This window comes from Pelobates fuscus, chromosome 11 (genome assembly GCF_036172605.1).
Source record: "Pelobates fuscus isolate aPelFus1 chromosome 11, aPelFus1.pri, whole genome shotgun sequence".
NCBI classification, from domain to species: domain Eukaryota; kingdom Metazoa; phylum Chordata; class Amphibia; order Anura; family Pelobatidae; genus Pelobates; species Pelobates fuscus.
The window spans coordinates 119,745,172-119,765,885 of record NC_086327.1 but is presented as its reverse complement, the minus strand read 5'-3'; the positions used below and the strand labels follow the sequence as shown (position 1 = coordinate 119,765,885).

The 20,714-nt window shown below is 42.4% G+C and overlaps 1 protein-coding gene across 1 annotated transcript; it reads right to left on the bottom strand.

Moving 5' to 3' along the window:
• Positions 1-1,487: 1,487 nt before the first annotated feature.
• On the bottom strand, positions 1,488-18,724 carry LOC134576691 (indolethylamine N-methyltransferase-like). The gene is made up of 4 exons (XM_063435402.1): positions 18,697-18,724; positions 16,214-16,391; positions 4,144-4,351; positions 1,488-2,164 (listed from the first exon to the last, which is right to left on the bottom strand). The coding sequence occupies exons 2-4, from the start codon at positions 16,365-16,367 to the stop codon at positions 1,744-1,746; spliced, it is 783 nt and encodes a 260-aa protein (XP_063291472.1). The 5' UTR covers positions 16,368-16,391; positions 18,697-18,724; the 3' UTR covers positions 1,488-1,743.
• Between the last annotated feature and the right edge of the window lie 1,990 nt (positions 18,725-20,714).

Sequence of the window (20,714 nt, the reverse complement as noted above, 5' to 3'; positions counted from 1 at the left end):
CCCCATGTCTCCCAGTGTCCCCATGTCTCCCAGTGTCCCCATGTCTGTGTGTTCCCATGTCTCTCAGTGTCCCCAAATGTTTCAGTGTCCCCATGTCTCTCAGTGTCTGTGTCCCTAGTGTCTCAGTGTCCCCATTTCTCCCAGGTTCCCTAAATGTCTCAGTGTCCCCATGTCTCCCAGTATCCCCATGTTTGTGTGTTCCCGGGTCTCTCAGTGTCCCCATGTCTCTCAGTGTCCCCATGTCTCTCAATGTCCCAGGGTCTCTCAGTGTCCCCAGTATCCTAGTGACATGGGGGGACACTGAGACATTGGGAGAAATGGTGACACTGAGACACTGGGAGACTAGGGGACTGGGCGACATGGGGACACTGACACTGTGATACATAGGGATACTGAGACACTGGGTGACTTGCGAGACTGAGACACTGGGAGACAGGGAGACATTGGGAGCAATCCATCTATACAGCAGAATCAAACTGTGAGTAGTTTGTTGGTGATTTTACAGAATTTTCTCTGATGTCACAGAGAATTTTCTGTGATGTGATTATACAAATGATTAAGGCTGGTATTTTATCCCAAGAAAGGTGGCAACCCTAACTACTCTTCACATACTCTTGCTTAAAGGAGCACTATAGGGTCAGGAACACAATCCTGTTTTTCTGACCCTATTATGTTAAAACCACCACCCTGGCCCCTTCTTGCCTCCCTAAGTATAGTAAAATATAACTTGTATTCAAGTCTGCAGCTGCTGGCTCGGCCTCTGAACTGGCTGTCTGATGGGTTGAATTGATGGTAGGACATGAAGTAAGTAAGGAGAGGGTACCTACTCTACATAATGTAATCCCTCTTGTTGACCAACTCTTTTTATTCTTAAATAAAATGTGCTGTGTAGATAAACCTTACATGTGGTGATATCATTTTACCATTAGAAGAGCTTGCAAGGCTAAACTGAATAATGTCTGACATTGGCACCACATATAAACTGACAAGGCACAAAAATGGTAAAGAAGGGGGATATGTATTTGAAAGTCTCTTGCAATTAAAACAGTTCCAGAAATGTCATGGACTCTTCCTTTGCCGGAACGTATTGACCAAGGTTCAATATGTGTAGCTTAATGTTCATGTTGTTATAATATAGTCAATGTAGTGGTGCAAGTGGAGTGGCGTTACTTTGTTTTGTTTGTGTATCCCTGATCACCAATTCAGCATGCTAGGCCATTCTCCTGAGTATCTCCTTGTCTGAGCACCTCAGCAACAAACAAATGTCTTGCCTCCCAAATAAATTCCAATACTGATGCTTACCTGTTCCAGGTAAGTCTGTAGTGAAATATCGGCATGTGAATACACTTTACAGAAACATATGTTATTATTTGTTATTCACAATATACATAAATATGCATGTACACAAATACCCAGTCACATATTTATTTACATTCCTTGAACACAGACACAAATTAGACATACACAGGTAGTAGGATCATACATTAAAACAATGATTATAACTACATTAAAAGCACAGAAAAGATCATGTTCCGTTGAAATCTGAATAGACTTGTGGAATGTTTGGTAGCAGTCAAGGAGATGGTTAGAATAATGAAGAAAAGAGACCAAAGGAAAAAAGTAATGAGGTCCGATGATTAAGAAGGGGAGAGACTAGTGAAGATGATGTCAACAAGACGATTTTAAATCTAGAAAAAGAGTGTTATTTTACAAAACAAATGTGTAGGCAATATCTATATTGGCTCACATTTTTTTAGCTTTTATACAGAATATATCTTCACTATCGAAGAATTCTCCTTGACAGTTGAAGTCCTTGAATTCATCAAACTCTTCAACAACACATCCGCAATCAGCTATTGCTTTCAAGATAAAGGTATCATCTATTGAAAGAAGAGGAAATATTTTGTTTCCCACAATATACTTGGAGGCACGGAGATATTCAGACATTATAAAATATCCTCCAGGTTTTAACAAAGACACAGTATTCTTCAGATACGCTGTAAACTCTTCCAATGTTGTAGCAACACAAATGAGGCATGATGCAATGATCACACAGTCCGCTTGAGGCAGCAAAACCGGGTGGAGAGGGTTGTTTTTGGTGACATCACATTTCAGAAAGGAGACCATTTTCCGAATCTTCTCGGCTTTCTCCTCGGGTGTTGTCCTAAAATCAAGTGATAGAAAGCTTAGATTAACTCTTGATTACCTCTTAAAATCATTGCCATTGCTCAGGAAGTCTTGTGCCATGTACCATTAGAATTTTTTAAACAATTGTAAAATGTATGGTGACAATAACAAAACAAATGCTCTCTCTCTTGGTTCTGAATGTCACGTTGTCACCATTTCTTTTACTTAGTCTTCCATGCAAAAAATCAAACCAATGATATAAAAAATTTGAAATAAAGAGCAAATACACACAGGCTTTCATTGTTGAACATTACGTTGCTGAAGACTCTGAACCTTGGGGAACATGTCAAAGTATTGAAATATGTAACACGTCTTATGGTTTGACATTTATGTTGCTACATATCAGGTCAAATAATTTACCATGATAGTGTATACTATCATTTTTGTGTTTCCCTAAATGTTACTGTGTCCTTCTTTAGAAAATGATTTTGTCATATTTTATAAAATCATCATTATAATAACCAAAACTTTGAAAGGAAAACAGATACATTAAAGATAACTCATGCAGGTAATCATGACTTAATGTATTTTTGTTTGTCTAAAAGTATTTTATCGGGAAAGATACATTGAGGTATAATATCCTGAGATGCTCAGACAATTATAATTGTAGAATTTGTGGCAAAACCAACTTCGCCACTGTGAACTGGAGAAGCCTGGTTGCTCGCCTGCTGCCTTTAGATTATGGACCGGCAGCTAAAGAGTTAATTTCACTGTGCAGAAGGATTTATTTCTCCCTTTCTGCACAGCAGATCGGTAGATTCCACCTACCGAACAAACAGACGTTTTCCAACCTCCCCAGAGCCGTGGGAAGCAGGCCGGCGTTGTTAATGGGCCACCCTGAAGCCGCGGTTAACCACGGCTTAACAAGCGTGTGCCGGCAATTGACCACCCAGTAGCTGCGGTTAACCACAGCCTAATTGATTGTGACTGGGTGGTCGCGGTTACATTCAGCCGCCACACGATGGCGGTGTTCTGGAGCTCCCCTGGCAGCCAGCGCTCGTCTGCCTGGCTTTCATGCACCAAACCCGGACACTTTTGCTTGCAGGCACCGCTGAACTTCACACCCCTGGTTCTATTCATATGGATTGGGCGAATGCATGGAAATTCGGTAGTTTGTTTTATGTGAACGTTGTAACCCAGATAGCCATGCCATGGAGCCTGTTCGTATAATTAAAGACTTTGGCTCCATGGCAATTAGACTGTATTCGTGTGGTCTGAGTGCCATTCACCTAATAATGTGCACTCAGACCTGAGCTATCTGGGGATATGTCAAATGTGTGTATTTTCTGTGCCATTCATCCTACTGTATATTTTAAAGCAATATACTGTATTTGTATCACCACGTGCATAATGGAGTCTTGCCTTTGTCCTGGGAGATAATTTAATTACTTCTCTAATTATCTCCAGGACAGAGAGGAGGAAGCCAGGATGCATTGTGGGAAAGTATTGTGGCTGTGTGTACTAAAGTGATGCATGTCTGTCTGCTGTTTCAGTCTCCCATTTGGTCCCTTAGGGGAGTGTCCACCAGGTGTGAGACCTGCATAAATACTGGGCAGGTAGCCCTCAGTAAATCAGTTCCTGCTTAAACCCTCAAAGCGATGTGTCGTCTCGTTCTTTGGGGGAATTGGATTGTATGCTGACTGCCAGGAGTGTAAGTGGATTGTATGCTTTTCCTGTTCGGCTGATTCCAGGGTTCGTGTGTTTCTAATTCGAGAGTTGGTGAATTCGTACAGTTTGAAGTTCGGGAGATTGGTGATTGCAGTAGCTGCTGGTCTATGGGAAAGGGGATTATCGCCTAAACGGTTTTAATCCCCTTCTGAGCGAAACGGTCCGCAACAGAATTCTCAGTTCATCCAATATTTATTGTTGTATTGTGTATTGTGGTATTATTTAGAGAGCAACACAATATTTTGAAGTTACCCACAATGAACAGTAATATATTTACGGAATACATACCTGCCACCTTCTAGTTCACATGCTTGTCTTATGTATGGAGACCAATCAAAGGCATGTTTGTCCTCATTCAACCACAGTTCAATTTCATTTAAGTTATTTTGGGAATAATCCGTCAGGTAGATGTTTTTGAAATGTTCACAGGCTGAGAGGATATGCCATATTGATGGACCTGCAGCAATTTCTATCAAATTATCCCCTTGTATACAACCTGTTAAGAAAAAAATGATTTATTTTCTTCCAAAGATAAATATACTGAAGACATTTTTTGAAAATAATTATCACATTCACTATATTTATAAAAACAGTTACTCGTAAATGTTCAGATCTCATACAGCACGGTGGATGTCATTACACTATGCATTAAAAAGTATATTGAATAGTAAACAGTGATTGACAATATACCTAAACCCTAACCTCATGGCAGTGAATGAAAGCCTGTATGTATTTGATTGTGTGCACATAGTGTGAAGACGTGTATGAATGTATGTTTGTATTGTCAGAGTGAGTGAAAGTGCTCATTTATGTATCTAGTGCTAATTTAGTTCTGCGTGGCATTTTAACTGTGAATGTCATAATACGGTTAGTTTTTACTGCAATAAAATGCACATATTTGTATTCAGTAATGTCTCCCTAGTAAAACAGTACCCCCATGTACAGGTTTTATGGTGTTTTGGAAAGTTACAGGGTCAAATATAGCACGGTTCATTTTTCAGTTTATACACATTGAATACTGCCAGACTGGCTATGTTGCTTTTGACACTGTATCGTAGCCCAGAAATTAGAATTACTCCCATGGCATACCATTTGCAAAATTAGACAAACCATGGTATTCAATATGGGGCATGTCCAGTCTTTTTTAGTAGCCATTTAGTCTGCAAAGAGGAGTGGGACAAAATCCCTCCTGAGATGTGTGCAAACCTGGTGGCCAACTACAAGAAACGTCTGACCTCTTTGATTGCCAACAAGAGTACTAAGTCAAAGGGGATCAAATATTTGTTTCACTCATTGACATGCAAATCAATTTATAACTTTTTTGACATGCATTTTTCTGGATTTTGTTTGTTTTTTGTTATAATGTGTCTGTTAACTGTTAAAATACACATACCATTACAATTATAGACTGATCATTTCATTGTCAGTGGACAAAGTTCAAAATCAGCACGCTGATCAAATACTTTTCCCCTCACTGTATATAATTTCATTCTTAGTGTATTTTGATATAAATACATATACCGTATATACTCGAGTATAAGCCGAGTTTTTCAGCACATTTTTTGTGCTGAAAAACCCCAACTCGGCTTATACTCGAGTCACTGTCTGTATTATGGCAATTTACATTGCCATAATACAGACTGGGGGCTGTGGGGGCTGGCAGAGCTGTAACTTACCTCTCCTGCAGCTCCTGTCAGCTCCCTCCTCCTCCGCGCTGTCCGTTCAGCACCTCGGTCAGCTTCCAGTGTAAATCTCGCGAGAGCCGCGGCTCTCGCGAGACTTACAGTGGGAGCTGACAGAAGAGCTGCACGGACCGGCGCGGAGGAGGAGGGAGCTGACAGGAGCTGCAGGAGAGGTAAGTTACAGCTCTGCCAGCCCCCTCTCCCCCCCACTGAACTACCAATGCCACTGGACCACCAGGGAAGGAGAGCCCCCCTCCCTGCCATATATCAAGCAGGGAGGGGGGACGGAAAAAATAAATATAAGAATAATTAAATTAAAAAAATAATTAAATTAAATAAAAATAATAAGAAGAAATAATAATAAAAAATTAAAATAATTAAAAAAATAATAATAAAATTGCCCACCACCCACCAAGGCTCTGCAACACACACACACACACACACACACACACACACACACACACACACACACACACACACACTGCACACATACACACACACTGCACACATACACACACTGCACACATACACACACTGCACTCATACACACACTGCACTCATACACACACACACTGCACACATACACACACTGCATTCATACACATACACACACTGCACTCATACACACACTGCACTCATACACACACTGCACTCATACACACACACACTGCACACATACACACACTGCACTCATACACATATACACACTGCACTCATACACACACTGCACTCATACACACACACTACACTCATATACACATTGCACTCATACACACACACTGCACTCATACACACACACACTGCACACATACACACACTGCACTCATACACACACTGCACTCATACACACACTGCATTCATACACACACTGCATTCATACACACACTGCACTCATATACACACTCTGCATTCATACACACACACACACTGCACACATACACACACTGCACTCATACACACACTGCACTCATACACACACACTGCACTCATACACACACTGCATTCATACACACACACACACACTGCACTCATATACACACACTGCACTCATACACACACTGCATTCATACACACACTGCACACATACACACACTGCACTCATACACACATTGCATCCATACACACACTGCACTTATACACACACGCTGCACTCATACACACACTGCATTCATATACACACACTGCACTCATACACACGCTGCACTCATACACACACTGCATTCATACACACACTGCATTCATACACACACTGCACTCATACGCACACACTGCATTCATTCACACACACTGCATTCATTATACACACACTGTAAATAAATATTCAATTAATATTTTTTTTTAGGATCTAATTTTATTTAGAAATGTACCAGTTGCTGCTGCATTTCCCACCCTAGTCTTATCCTCGAGTCAATACGTTTTCCCAGTTTTTGGGGGTAAAATTAGGGGCCTCGGCTTAAATTCGGGTCGGCTTATACTCGAGTATATACGGTATATTAATTATCAAAATACACTTAGAATAAAATGACATATATGTAATTTACACACACTGACACATACACACACAGATAGACAATGACTAATACACAAACACATATAAACATAAACACTGATTCATAACACATAAAAACATACACACACACATAGACATATACACACAAAGACCACAATCACTGGTACCCTGGGGTCCAGTAACATTTGACTTGGTGTTATGATCCATGCTCTCCCCCTTTCTGTTGTCCTCTTATGTTGCTCTCCTGCATGGCTCGTTGGTAAGGTCGGAGGAAGTGCATTGTATTCACTTCCTCCCAGCACCGCCACTTTACACTGAGCAAAGGGCTAGGATGACCGTGCCCCTGATCAAAGATGGTTGTCCAAGGTGCATGGGCCATCTGATGGCCCCTTGAGCTTGAAGGAGATAGTTCCGCCACTGGAAGGAAAGCTCCAATGCTACCCTGTGCACACTCTCACTGACAGACACACACATTCACTGATTTGAAACACACTCACTGAAAGACACACTTTCAATGACAGACACACACGCTCATTAATTTGAAACACATTCACTGACAGACACAAACTGACAGTGATACACACTGACAGATACACTCCCACATCTGGAATCCAGACACACCCTTCATCTTTCCAGTCTTGTGTTTAAGAGCTTTTCTGGGAAGCTCCCACCCTACCTGAGCAGAATGCTCTCCCCGGCTGTTCTCACCTCCTATAACCTCCGATCCAGTACCAGCACTTTATTTAGTCTACCTTTATTCAAAAAGAAAGCAGCTCGATCCTCCTTTTCCTACAGAGCACCGCAATTATGGAATGACCTCCTGTACACTTTCAAATTTTCCGCAGGCCTAAAATCCTTTAACCCCTTAAGGACACATGACATGTGTGACATGTCATGATTCCCTTTTATTCCAGAAGTTTGGTCCTTAAGGGGTTAAGAGATCCCTTTCTACATATCTCATAACAGAATGCTCCTGTCATGGTTGATTATATATTTCTTACCTGTTCTATGTTAAATTTTGTATATATTGTGTATTAACATAGTTTTTGTGTTGTATTGTACCCTATTGTATCATATTGTATCTCAATGTATTCTTCCTGGTAAAATATTTGATAAATAAATAAATACAATTTACACATTCTTGCAGACACACACACAAATTAATTTAATTTCTTGTGGTTTTATTGAAATTTTCTAGGCCAATCTAGCCTCCCTGCCTTTGGGAGAGCTTGTGTGGGTCCTCTCCCTGGTGTCCAATCGTCCAGTTCCTTACTGCTCCTTTGAGCTGTTTAGTGATTTTAGGGCAAGAATGATTGCATTACAACATGACACGAGGGAGCAGTAAGGAACTAAAAGAACATCAGCTCTCCCTCACTGCTTCCTGTCTCCTCTCTGCCCCCCCCCCCCCTCAGTATATTTTGGCAGAGTAGGCACGTGCCTTCCATGTAGGCATGTGACTACTCTATCTTAGTGGACTGGCTGAATGCGCGCGCGGCTCTTGCCGTGCATGCGCATTCAGTCGATGACGGCCAAAATAGGAGGAGAGTCCCAGAGCCAAGGGCGCCGGAGAAAGGTGAGTGTTTAACTCCCTTCCTCCCCCTTCAGCCCGACGGGAGTGGGACCCTGAGGGTGGGGGCATCCTCAGGGCACTATAGTTAAACTCACAAGTATAAATAAAGATAGTAACATAGTTATATAGCTGCAACAAACTAGGAAAAAATTCCTTCTTGACTCCAGAATGGCAGAATCTCATCAATGATGGTTTCCTCTGGTCTGCGTGGTTCGCTGTATACTCATATGTACATGTAAAGAATATGCTGCATTTCTTTGGATTTCCCTGAGGAAGTCTTACTGTTAAGACGAAACGTGTAGAGCCTATATAGTGCTTCATAGTCTATGCTGTGATTTTCTTATATTGGTCATTTTTACAACTGAAAAGCATATTGCACTTGGAAGAATTTGCTTTTAGTTGCACAGTGCACTTTCTCTAGGATTGACAAGTGATATGTTCATGGGCATTTTAGCCTCTTACATCTTGTAAGGTTAATACAATGAAGCAGTGAATTTGTTTGGTTTCTATTTCCTTTAACATGCATGAATGAGTACACAGCGAATCGCACATACCAGAGGAAACCATCATCGATTGATGAGCTTTTATCTTTATTTATATTTGTGAGTTTAACCTTGAATTTATTTGTATTAATTGTTGTGGACATATTACACTATTTGGTCCTTTGCTTTATATTTTTGTTGATATACTTTTTTTGCATTCTGTATTGAGGATTTGGAGGAACCTTTTATATCTACAATATTTAGTGAAAATGGGTAAAAGCCTGTTTCATTTTATTGTGTGTCAACTTGCACTGCATGATTGAGACAGATGTCTTAATCTATTCATTTTATGTCAATTAGAATCTGTGAATGCAGGGGTGTGTTTGTAACGTTTGTCATTGAGTCTGTATGAATGAATTGGCATGCCAATGACTGTGTGTGAATTTAGTGGCGAGTTTCAGTATGTGTGGGGTAATTCTGGATTATGCTGTATGACTTGTCAGTAAGTTTACAAATGCCGGGGTGTATTCTTAAAAGAACACCGTAAGTACTATAATTATTTAATTTCATTAAAGGAACACCGTACTCACTATAACAACTTCATCTAAGTTGTTATAGTGCCTAAAGTAGTTCTCCTGTGCCCTAGCCTCAACATTTTTCAAATTGTAATATTTTAATAGTTAGAAAACTTAGAAGAGTAGTTTCAAGCCTTACTTAAAAGCCCACTCAATAGGAGAGCCGGGACTGCTACTGGCTCTAACACCCAAGCATACTGGGATGTCAAGCGTGCATGCCCAGCGCCATCAGAGCTTGCCACATTTAGTGCAGGCCCTTTGACTGTAATTTTATAACATGACAGGAGGCTTCCTATTTTGCATTTACTCTCTTTACTAAACTCCACAGCAGTAAAGAAAAACGTAAAGAGTAACAAGTAAATCACTGAGCAGCATAGTATATAAGGGTCATGCTGCCTGCACAACTTCCTCTTTCTTTACTGCTCCATCGCAGACAGGTCAGACTTTTTGCTCCCCTGGAGCTTTATTTACTTATTGTACATTAATCTTGATTATATTCTACTATTATCATTATTTGCTTTTACTATTATTATTATTGCTTTCTTTTTACCTGTATTCTTGTTCTGGGCTGTGGGACTAGGGGCTCTCTGTGGGTTTCCACCCTTCTTTCCTGCCCCTCTAGTCTTTCTGGGACCCCCCCTTGGCTTCCCCTCGGTTTCCCCAGGTTCCCCCACTGCCCTCCTAGCCTGGAGTGCCCTCCTGGGCTTCCTCCTTGCGGCCGAAACCATTCGCGGCCGTTTTCGCGCCGGCCCGCTTCCAAACGCAGCCGGCCTCCAAAATTTAGTCCCCGGCTTGCGGCCTACACTCGCGGCCGCCATTTTGGATCGCGGACATCGCGAGATTTCGTCCATCTTAATTTTACCTCGTGCATCTCATTGGGGGCTCAGTGTGACTGTACTAACTTGCTGTTACCCCTACATTGCTAGTTTTTTCACTTCCTTTGTGTCTGGCACCCCTCTTTATATCAGTATCACATGCTGTGACATAGCTCTGCATTGCTGGACAGTTGAGGCTGTCTCATATAGTGTGCTGCACTATGCATTATATCAGTATTACATGCTGTGACATTACTTTGCAATGCTGGACAGTTTGTGACTGTCCTATATAGTGTGCTGCACTATGCATTATGTCAGTATTACCTGCTGTGACATTGATTGGCATTGCTGAACAGTTTGAGACTGTCTCATATAGTGTGCTGCACTATGCATTATATCAGTATTACATGCTGTGACATTACTTTGCACTGCTGGACAGTTTGTGACTGTCTTATATAGTGTGCTGCACTATGCATTATGTCAGTATTACATGCTGTGACATTGATTGGCATTGCTGAACAGTTTGAGACTGTCTCATATAGTGTGCTGCACTATACTTTATATCAGTATTACATGCTGTGACATTACTCTGCATTGCTGGACAGTTGAGGCTGTCTCATATAGTGTGCTGCACTATGCATTATGTCAGTATTACATGCTGTGACATTGATTGGCATTGCTGAACAGTTTGAGACTGTCTCATATAGTGTGCTGCACTATACTTTATATCAGTATTACATGCTGTGACATTACTCTGCATTGCTGGACAGTTGAGGCTGTCTCATATAGTGTGCTGCACTATGCATTATGTCAGTATTACATGCTGTGACATTGATTGGCATTGTGCCTGTCTAGGATTACCTGCTCAGCATTCCATCTGCTTCTAACAGACTGCTATTCAGTGTGACTGTCCAGGATTACCTGCTCAGCATTCCATCTGCTTCAAACAGACTGCTACTCCTATCAAGCTCTATCCTGTGGCTGGGTCAGTCAGGTCAGTGCTGCTGCCTGTTTATTCTTGTGACCTGCACTTAAGGGTCCCAACCCTGTGCAACCGGGGTGAGCCCCCACTATAAATACACTGCTTATTGGGAGACTAGCTGTTGCAGTTCTCTCTAACTGGGTGAGCCCCAGTTTTAAAAGGTCACTACTATACCCTGCTGGGGTTTATACTGGGCTCTGTTCCCATACTATTAAACTGACCCTACGCCTGCTCTCAAGACCTGGGTGCCCGTTTATTACTGTGCCTTTCAGTGACATACCAGCCTACCCTTATCATGGAAGATTCCCAGAACGTCCCTGTGGACTTCCAGGCCATGATTAACGCAGCTTTCGCTGCCTCTGTGGAAAAGGCACTCTCCAAGGCCCGAGCTTCGGCTCCTGATGTACCTAAAACCCGCAGACGTCCACGTCACGAGTCGGACTCCGAACTGTCCGACTATCAGACAAGGGATGAATCCCACCCTACAAAACGCCATGACAAAGGCGAGGACTATGCACCCAAACCACCCAAGGGTAAGGCACCTGCCAAGCGTAAATCTGCCAAACTACACACCCCGGCCCCGCGTCAGGAGTACTCTTCAGATGAAGAGCAGGGCCCTGCCCAGTCTATGTCAGTGCTGGATGAGTGGCAAGCTGACGCTTCTGAGTCGGATTACGACGCATGGGGCTCGGATGAGAAGTCTGTCTCCGCTTTCATGCGGGAGACCCTCCTGGGTGCGGCCCAGACAGGAGGTATCGAGGACACTGCGGATGCAGAACCTCCTCTTGACTCAGACACCATTGTGGACCCCTCAGGTCAAGCGATGTTCAACCCCCGCAACATACGGCACCTCAGATCGGGTGACTGGTCGCCTCCAGAACACCTTTCCAGGTTCATGCACCTGTGGCTCCGCAAACCTCTGGAGAAAGAGGTCCGCAGCCGACTCAGGTCTGAATGCCCACGCCCTTCCCTGCCGGATAAGGTCGCTCAGACCCCAGAATTTGACAAGGTTATGACGACCTTTATGATGCGCAGTGGCAGAGACCCTCGACGAGGGGTAGAGAAAGGCCTATGGGGCGCCCAAGATAACCTACTGGATTCCGTAGGCCCCCTGGCTCGCATTATGTATCTGGCGGATGACGCCTACGCCAAAGCCGATTCTTTCTCCACCGAAGACATCAGGGAATGGGCACATGATATTCGTGAGTGGGCACTACGGTGTTTTTGTTTCATCGGAAACACCAATGTTACGCTCTCTTCGGAGAGACGAAAAGCAGCGTTATACCGTATTAACGGTAAATTGGCAGACCTTGGCACAAAGGAGATTGGGCCCCAGGCACAAGGGAAACTTTTCGGTGAACCGTTCCTCAAGGAACTAAACAAACATGTCAACGTGTTCACCTCCCTAATAAGGCGCAATCCTCTATGCGCAGAGTTTTCAAGAGCAACCCTACCAGGGGGTTTTTGGAAGGGCTGGCCGGCAACGGGGCCGTGCCGCCAGCCGATTTTGGCCTTCAGGCCCCCGTACTCAACCAACTCCATTCTATCCAACAAGTGTCTACCAGCAACGACCCTTTTCCAGAGGCTCGGATAGAGGCCGTGGACCCCGCGGACGCGGACGTTCCCGCTTTGCTGCAGGTAAGGACCCATATTCCTCCGTTGTTACCATGCACCCGCACTGCGGGACGTATTTCCCTTTCTTTCCACAATTGGGCCGCCCTATGCTCACCTGGCAGTGTCCCTACTGGGATCTCTGGGTTTCGTGGTGAACCAACAGAAATCGGAGCTGACTCCTACCCAGACGATACAATTCCTCGGCTTCGAGATCGACTCGACGGCTTGCACTCTGAGACTACCAGCCTCAAAGATCACAGCCATTCGCAAGGAGATTCGCAGGGTTCTCCGACTCGATTCCATTCCACTACGCAACCTGGCCAGGATTGTAGGACTCCTCTCTGCTTCCATTCAAGCCATATTTCCGGGTCCCCTCCACTACAGGGCCATGCAACGTCTCAAGGCGAAGTACCTATGCCACAGGCCTACTTACGACCAACCCGTCCCGGTAACGACGGAGGTTCGCGAAGAGCTGTCATGGTGGCTGGACAGCATGCAAGCCTGGAACGGCAAGACCATATTCGGAGACACCCCAGATTTCATATTGGAATCAGACGCCAGCCTGTGGGGATGGGGTGCCACCAACGGAACCATCTTCGACTATTGCCTCCCTCGCAACATCACGCTACAGGCAGAATACTTACCGGGAGAGATCAATCTCACAGCCGACTGGTTCTCTCGCCACTGGAGAGACGTCAGCGACTGGAAGCTAAACACGAGAATCTTCAGGGCCCTGGCAGCCCGGAGGGTCCCTTTCACCTGGATCTGTTCGCTTCTCGCAACAATCACCAGACTCCGGAGTTCTTCAGCTGGCTCCCGGACCCGGAGAGCAAGGCGACGGACGCATTTCTCCAACGATGGCCGACGACAGGAGCCTACGCCTTTCCCCCATTCTCAATGATTGCGAGAACATTACACCAGATGCGGACGCAACAGATCAAACTGGTTGTCATAACACCCTTGTGGCAGAGCCAACCATGGTTCCCGAACCTCCTGGCCTCCTCCTACAGGGACCCTCTCCTCCTACCCTCCTTCCCGGACCTGCTCACGGATCCCAAAGGGTATCTCCACCCACTCCTCCTGGAAGACCGGCTACCCCTGGTGGCCTGGTCTCTTTCCGGGGTTCCTGGCGAGTCAGCGGACTATCGCAGGCTGCTAGGGACCTCTTATGGGACTCATGGGCCCCGGGAACTAGACGCTGTTACCTTTCAGCTTGGGCCTCCTGGTCTACTTGGTGCATGGAACGGGACTCCGATCCCTTTACAGCACCTATTCCCATGATTCTTAATTTTCTCTCCTCCTTGTTCTCCTCTGGCCGCTCTTATCGTTCGGTCAACGTCGTTCGCTCCGCGATTTCGGCGGCTCACACCCCCGTCGGGGATCTCCCGGTCGGCAAAGACCCTCTGGTCTGCCGCCTACTCCGCGGTATGCGGCTCCGCCGCCCCCCGGCCCCCAGATACCCTCACCTATGGGACGTGGGACTGGTTCTCCGCTTTTTCAGGGATTGGCTTCCGAATGACCGCCTCTCCCTACGCCAACTATCCGCTAAGTGCGCTTTCCTCCTTCGTCTAGTATCTTTCCGACGGGTTTCGGACGTTCGGGCTTTCGACGTGAACGCTTTCGAGGTGTCCCCTGAAGGGGTCACGTTCCACATTTCCCGTCGCACTAAGTCGGGCTCGACTTCGGTCTTTTACCCCTTCTTTCCCGACGACCCGCAGCTCTGTGTCGTGTCCACCCTTCGCAGATATGTTTCGGTTACCTCCTCACTCCGGTCCTCTACGTCGGGCCAACTCCTAGTCTCCTACGTACGCCCTCACGCCCCAGTCTCGGTCACCACACTGGCCCGATGGATCCGATGGATCCTTTCCCTCGCAGGTATAGACCCCGCGTTCGGCGCCCACTCCGTTCGCGGAGCGGCAGCGTCTTCAGCCTTCCTGGCAGGGGCGTCCCTTTCGGATATTCTCCGAACGGCGGACTGGTCTAGGGAATCCACTTTCCGTACATTTTATTTTCGCACTCCCCCTTCTGCTGGGATGTCTCTTCTTCAGCGTTAAAATTGCAAAATAGGAAGCCTCCTGTCATGTTATAAAATTGAAGATTATGCTAGCTTTAGTGTACTAATAATCTTAATTTTAATAAGGACAGGAGGCGAGTATTTTCCCTCCCTTCTGTTCCCTACCCTGACTCCTCGGGGGAGTGGATCTTAAGGTGATGGATATTGGGATTTATTTTATAGTCACTCTACCTTCTGGACATATTTGGAATCTCTTCCATCTCTATCCCCAGTATTGCCAACTAACAGACAGTTTTAGTTGTACAACATACTTACACCTAACACATATTTAGCCTCTGGCCAGTTTACTATCTGTTTGTACTGATTTAATTTACACCATTTTGTTAAAACACACAGGCGTGAACTGTTACGGTTTATTACCTAACCGATTTTATACTCTCCTTTCAGTGTAACCCTCTTCAGGACCTCCACTGGTCGCTGGTTTGTTAACCTCACGACTCCGTAAGATGGGATGACGGCTTCGTTTGGTCTTACCTCCTATCTCGTTACCAGGAGTCTCCTCAAGTTCCGCTCGCCAGAGACCACAGTTACAGTTTCGTTGAGTTTCTGGATGTTCGAGCATCTATCTGGACTTGGATGTCGCTTCAAGAAAGAGGAAGTTGTGCAGGCAGCATGACCCTTATATACTATGCTGCTCAGTGATTTACTTGTTACTCTTTACGTTTTTCTTTACTGCTGTGGAGTTTAGTAAAGAGAGTAAATGCAAAATACTCGCCTCCTGTCCTTATTAAAATTAAGATTATTAGTACACTAAAGCTAGCATAATCTTCAATTGTCACTCAACAACTATTATAGGTTGTTAGATCTCCTTGAAAATCTCAATACTGGACAGGTGTGGCCAGGCCACGTACTGTTAATGAATGATTGATGTTGTGTTATTCAATTATAAAATGACAATAGTGGCAGTGCTGCTTTAAAAATAACTGGATTCTAGCACTGCCAGCATTCGATTTTAAAAGAAACCATAGTGATGTATCTTCAGAAGACAATATCAATCATATATCAATCAAATATTAATATGTGAAATAAAATACATTCAACGCAAGTAACATACCTGAAGCAAATGCTTTTGATAGAAAAGAGAGGACAAATTTGGTTTCTTTATCTACTTTCTGCGTTTGAGGGTCTACACCGTAGAAAGTGTCCAGATATATTCTGGAATCGAAATTAGTTTCATATGAAGCATTGTCTATTGATACCACCTCCATGATTTCTGTCGTAGCTAGAAATTCCTACAAAAGAAATTCAGAAAGTAAGGATTTAGCATGTTGCTTTTTTCCCCGAAAACATTATTTACAGTTAAGCATGCAATGTCATCTAGAGTATTTTAGTTAATTAGCTAATAAGATCATTTTGGAGTCTTAATTTGCTAATTAGTAAGCATTGAAATGAATTATTACACTTTTCATCAGTGCCTACTCATGGACCACTCATGGACACTAATAAACTGTATGAATGCATGAATGCATGGAAAGCCATGTAAAAAAAACTATCCAGGCATAAAACAGCTCAAGGAACTCAATGCTACGTTCCATGAAACACGCTATGTTGTGTAATCACGCACGCACGCCTCTATGTAGTGTGCACCACTGCTCGATGAACCTGGAAGTAGATTGCACAGAATCCAGTCAGAAGCACATCCCATGGCACGCAGATAGTGTTCCGGAAGACGATACGTGGCGGGACTTATAACGAGAGACTGGGGACACATTTACCGTTGACCAATTGAAGTAGCCCTTGGATAAGTGCGAAATGTGTTTTGGCCATTTTAAACATTAATCTTTTACTTCTTTTATATAATTGTTTTTTATTTGATATTTTAAGATTTACTATAATAAATGATACTGAATATTCTCAAGGCATGGGATTCCTGAGCACACCTATTGGGAGTTGATACACTTATTAAAAGTCCAAAATCATGTGTGCTGTTCTATGGGATTCTTTCTATCTACACAGCCACTCCTAATTTGAAGAAGGATTAGGACTTCCTAAGATTGTCCTACTGCGCTCCACACTCGAGCCAAGTGCCCATACTGGCTCCAGGCTTGTGAGTGTGTGTTTTTCATATTGTTATCTTCCATTTACAAATAGAAGTTTATGCACCATTATTTTTTAAATTTTATTTTTTAGATCTATAAATCTATAGCCATTTCAGTGCTCTATCTAGAGTATTGATTTGTTGATTTCCTTTGAAAAATTACCAACTTTTCCTATTATTCAAATTTGGCAAAGTGACTTTAATTACATTATAGATATGAAAGAATGGTGTAAAGTCTGGTCAAAGGTTAAAAGGATAATGCATTGTATAATTTGGGCAGAAATACAATTTAAGGTACTTCATAGATGGTATCTACTAGACTTTCAAAAATGTATCCCAACTATTCTGAAGATTTAAATTGATAATATTTGTAGAAAAATGTTTCTCTTTATAATAAATACGCACAAATATTGATTAGAATTTCACTCCAGAAATCGTGCTTCGGCATTTAAATTAGGCAAATATAGATAATAAAAATTAGTTTTCTGATCATACACGTTTTTTTAGCCGTCAAAATTAGAATTGCACACAACTGGAAAACTTCTCAAATTAAATAGAGAAAAATATTAGTAAATCTCAAGGCTACCGATCTAAAGTATCTAAAATATGGGAAGAATAGCTAAACAAATTGGAATACTAATAGAATAAGTAGCCCTGTATTGTTGATAATTCTGTAATATGAAGAAAAATACAGTCTCCACTCTGTGCTTATCATAACCCATGATCATTCTACAATGGATTAATTTTATTTTATATGTAAATAATTTTTTGGAAGGTTTACAAAGCTTCTTCGTCTATATGTACTTCTTGTTAGTCTAGAGATGGCCATTAGTTTGGCCAAAATTAGGGGGCTGATATATTTATATTTGTTCTTCTTTCTATGAATATTTTAAAGAGTCTATTCTGACCGAATTATGTACTACCTCCTGATTGTTAAATATTTGTACAAAAAAATAAAACAATAAAATAATAGTGAAATTAAAATACAACAAACTGAATTTCACTCTTAATTCTCACTTTAGTAAGTAACTTTGTAAAGATTATCTTTACTATAATACCGCTGGGTTATTTAAAATGAATGCTGCTAGGATTGGAACATACGACTTTTTACCGATTACAGAATGACAATTTCATCCCAAACAATTCAAAATATTTCTAAAACTTTACTTTTAATAATAACACGGACATGGTTATTCATTACAGCTATTCTTTCTGTTCAGATATTCTGGCCTTAAATTTGAAAATAACTTTACATTCACTTTGAATTCTCACTTTATTAAATCGCCCATTTTAAAATACTTTAAATACTTAAAAGAATATATGTATTTACAATGTTACAGTATTCCTGTGCAGATTTAGATAATGGACCCCCGACTTTTAAAATTCAAAATAATAAGTTAAACTTACCTTTATCCAGTGTTGTCCCAGTCTAAAGGTCTCTTTATAAATAATAAGAAAATAATAAGAATATACAGTTAAGCACCCATGTGTTCTCTTACCTAACTGTATGATCAGAGTGTTGAGCCTTTGTGCTTACTACAAAAATGTAATCATCAATTTATATGCAGAAGCCCTATTGCCTGAAGTGGTAGTATCCAAAATGCAAACCAGTTTTACTGCACTTTTATGTTTTTTTGCTTAAAGTCTTTTTTTATTACAGAGGTGATCCAAACATCTTGGTAGACTGGTTATTCTTGACCCTGCTAATCCTCATTAGAACCAAGCAAAAAAAAAACAAAATCAAGTAATCATTAGTGTTCCTGTATATATAGAACCGTGTTTTCCTATTAATGCAAGCTGTTACAATCATTTACATTATACATTGAATAAATAAATTAAGGAAGTGCAACTAGACACCGTACACAGGTAGTGCTACATACACTTTATTTGAAGAACCAAAAAGAGACAAATGTTTTGGGTTTCCCATTTGTCAATGCCAAAATGTCCTTACACAAAGAAAGCACACTCAGCAGTATACAGGTGATACTCGAAAAATTAGAATATTGCGCAAAAGTTAATTTATTTCAGTAATGCAACATAAAAGGGGAAACTAATATATGAGATAGACGCATTACATGCAAAGCAAGATAGTTCAAGCCGTGATTTGTCATAAGTGCGATGAGGTTCTCATTAGGACCATGCGGTGACATGGTGTCAAGTTGGTAGATTCAACTTCTTCTGTGCATATAGTGGGTTTAATTATGTGGGATGGCAAAGCAAGCTGCCCCGCATGGTTATATACAGCAGGTAATGTCACAGGATGGATGTCAATACAATGTTCCCGGAAATAGCACACACTTTTATAGACAGAATCAGTTGCATACATTACATAACTGCAACAAAATCATAACACACACCACATACATTATAGATAACTAATTATAATAAGGCACAAAAGCAAAGAGTATGCTTTACGAGACTAAGCAATGAGGAAACACAGGTAGATGAAGTTAATAACAGTAGAATCAGTAACACATGATAACAATCCAAAAAATGTTGAAGAATTAACGCACAAAAGACAGGCAGAACCAGTTGGCTGCATAAAATATATGACATTTACATACCTGGCCTGAAGCTTTCTACAAATTCTAGTCACATAGGTAAATAGTAAGTAAAAAAAATTCTTGCCCTTTGTGATTTTTAATTTCAAAAATGCTTGGTATTGGGTTCATTCCAACTCCCATGACCCTACTACAATTACACGTTCATTATTAAAAGCTTTCAAAGACACAAATATAAACCTTTGATCTATAGTGATGTACCGAACTGTTCGCCAGCGAATAGTTTCTAGCGAACATAGCGTGTTCGCGTTCGCCACGGCGGGCGAACACATGCGCGGTTCGATCCGCCCCATATTCGTCATCATTGAGTAAACTTTGACCCTGTGCCTCACGGTCAGCAGACACATTCCAGCAAATTAGCAGCAGACCCTCCCTTCCAGACCCTTCCACCTCCTGTACAGCATCCACTTTAGATTCATTCTGATGTTGCATTCTTCGATGGAGGAGTGAAAGTGTAGCTGCTGCTCATTTGATAGGGAAATTGATAGCTAGGCTAGGGTATTCAGTGTCCACTACATATCTGATCACTGCTGTAAGGAAAGCACCCCAAAAAAGCCCTTTTTAGGGCTAGAACATCAGTCTGCTTTTTCTTTTTTTTTTCTGTGTAATGTAATTGCAGTTGCCTGCCTGCCAGCTTCTGTGTCAGGCTCACAGTGGATACTGTGCCCACTTGCCCAGTGCCACCACTCATATCTGGTGTCACAATAGCTTAAGCTTGCATTTAAAAACAAAACATTTTTTTTTTCACTGTAATAAATTTAATAGCAGTTAGTTGTTTGCCAGCTTCTGTGTCAGGCTCACAGTGGATACTGTGCCCACTTGCCCAGTGCCACCACTCACATCTGGTGTCACAATAGCTTAAGCTTGCATTTAAAAACAAAAAAATGTTTTTCACTGTAATAGATTGAATAGCAGTTGCCTGCCTGCCAGCTTCTGTGGATACTGTGCCCACTTGC

What these genes read in the sequence shown, in the direction of transcription:
- LOC134576691 (XM_063435402.1), bottom strand. Translation starts at nt 16,367, where the DNA reads ATGGAGGTGGTATCAATAGACAATGCTTCATATGAAACTAATTTCGAT. An exon ending in ATCAAAAGCATTTGCTTCAG is followed by an intron (nt 4,352 to 16,213) that starts GTATGTTACTTG and finishes TTTTCTTAACAG; the next exon opens with GTTGTATACAAGGGGATAAT. An exon ending in TGTGAACTAGAAGGTGGCAG is followed by an intron (nt 2,165 to 4,143) that starts GTATGTATTCCG and finishes ACTTGATTTTAG; the next exon opens with GACAACACCCGAGGAGAAAG.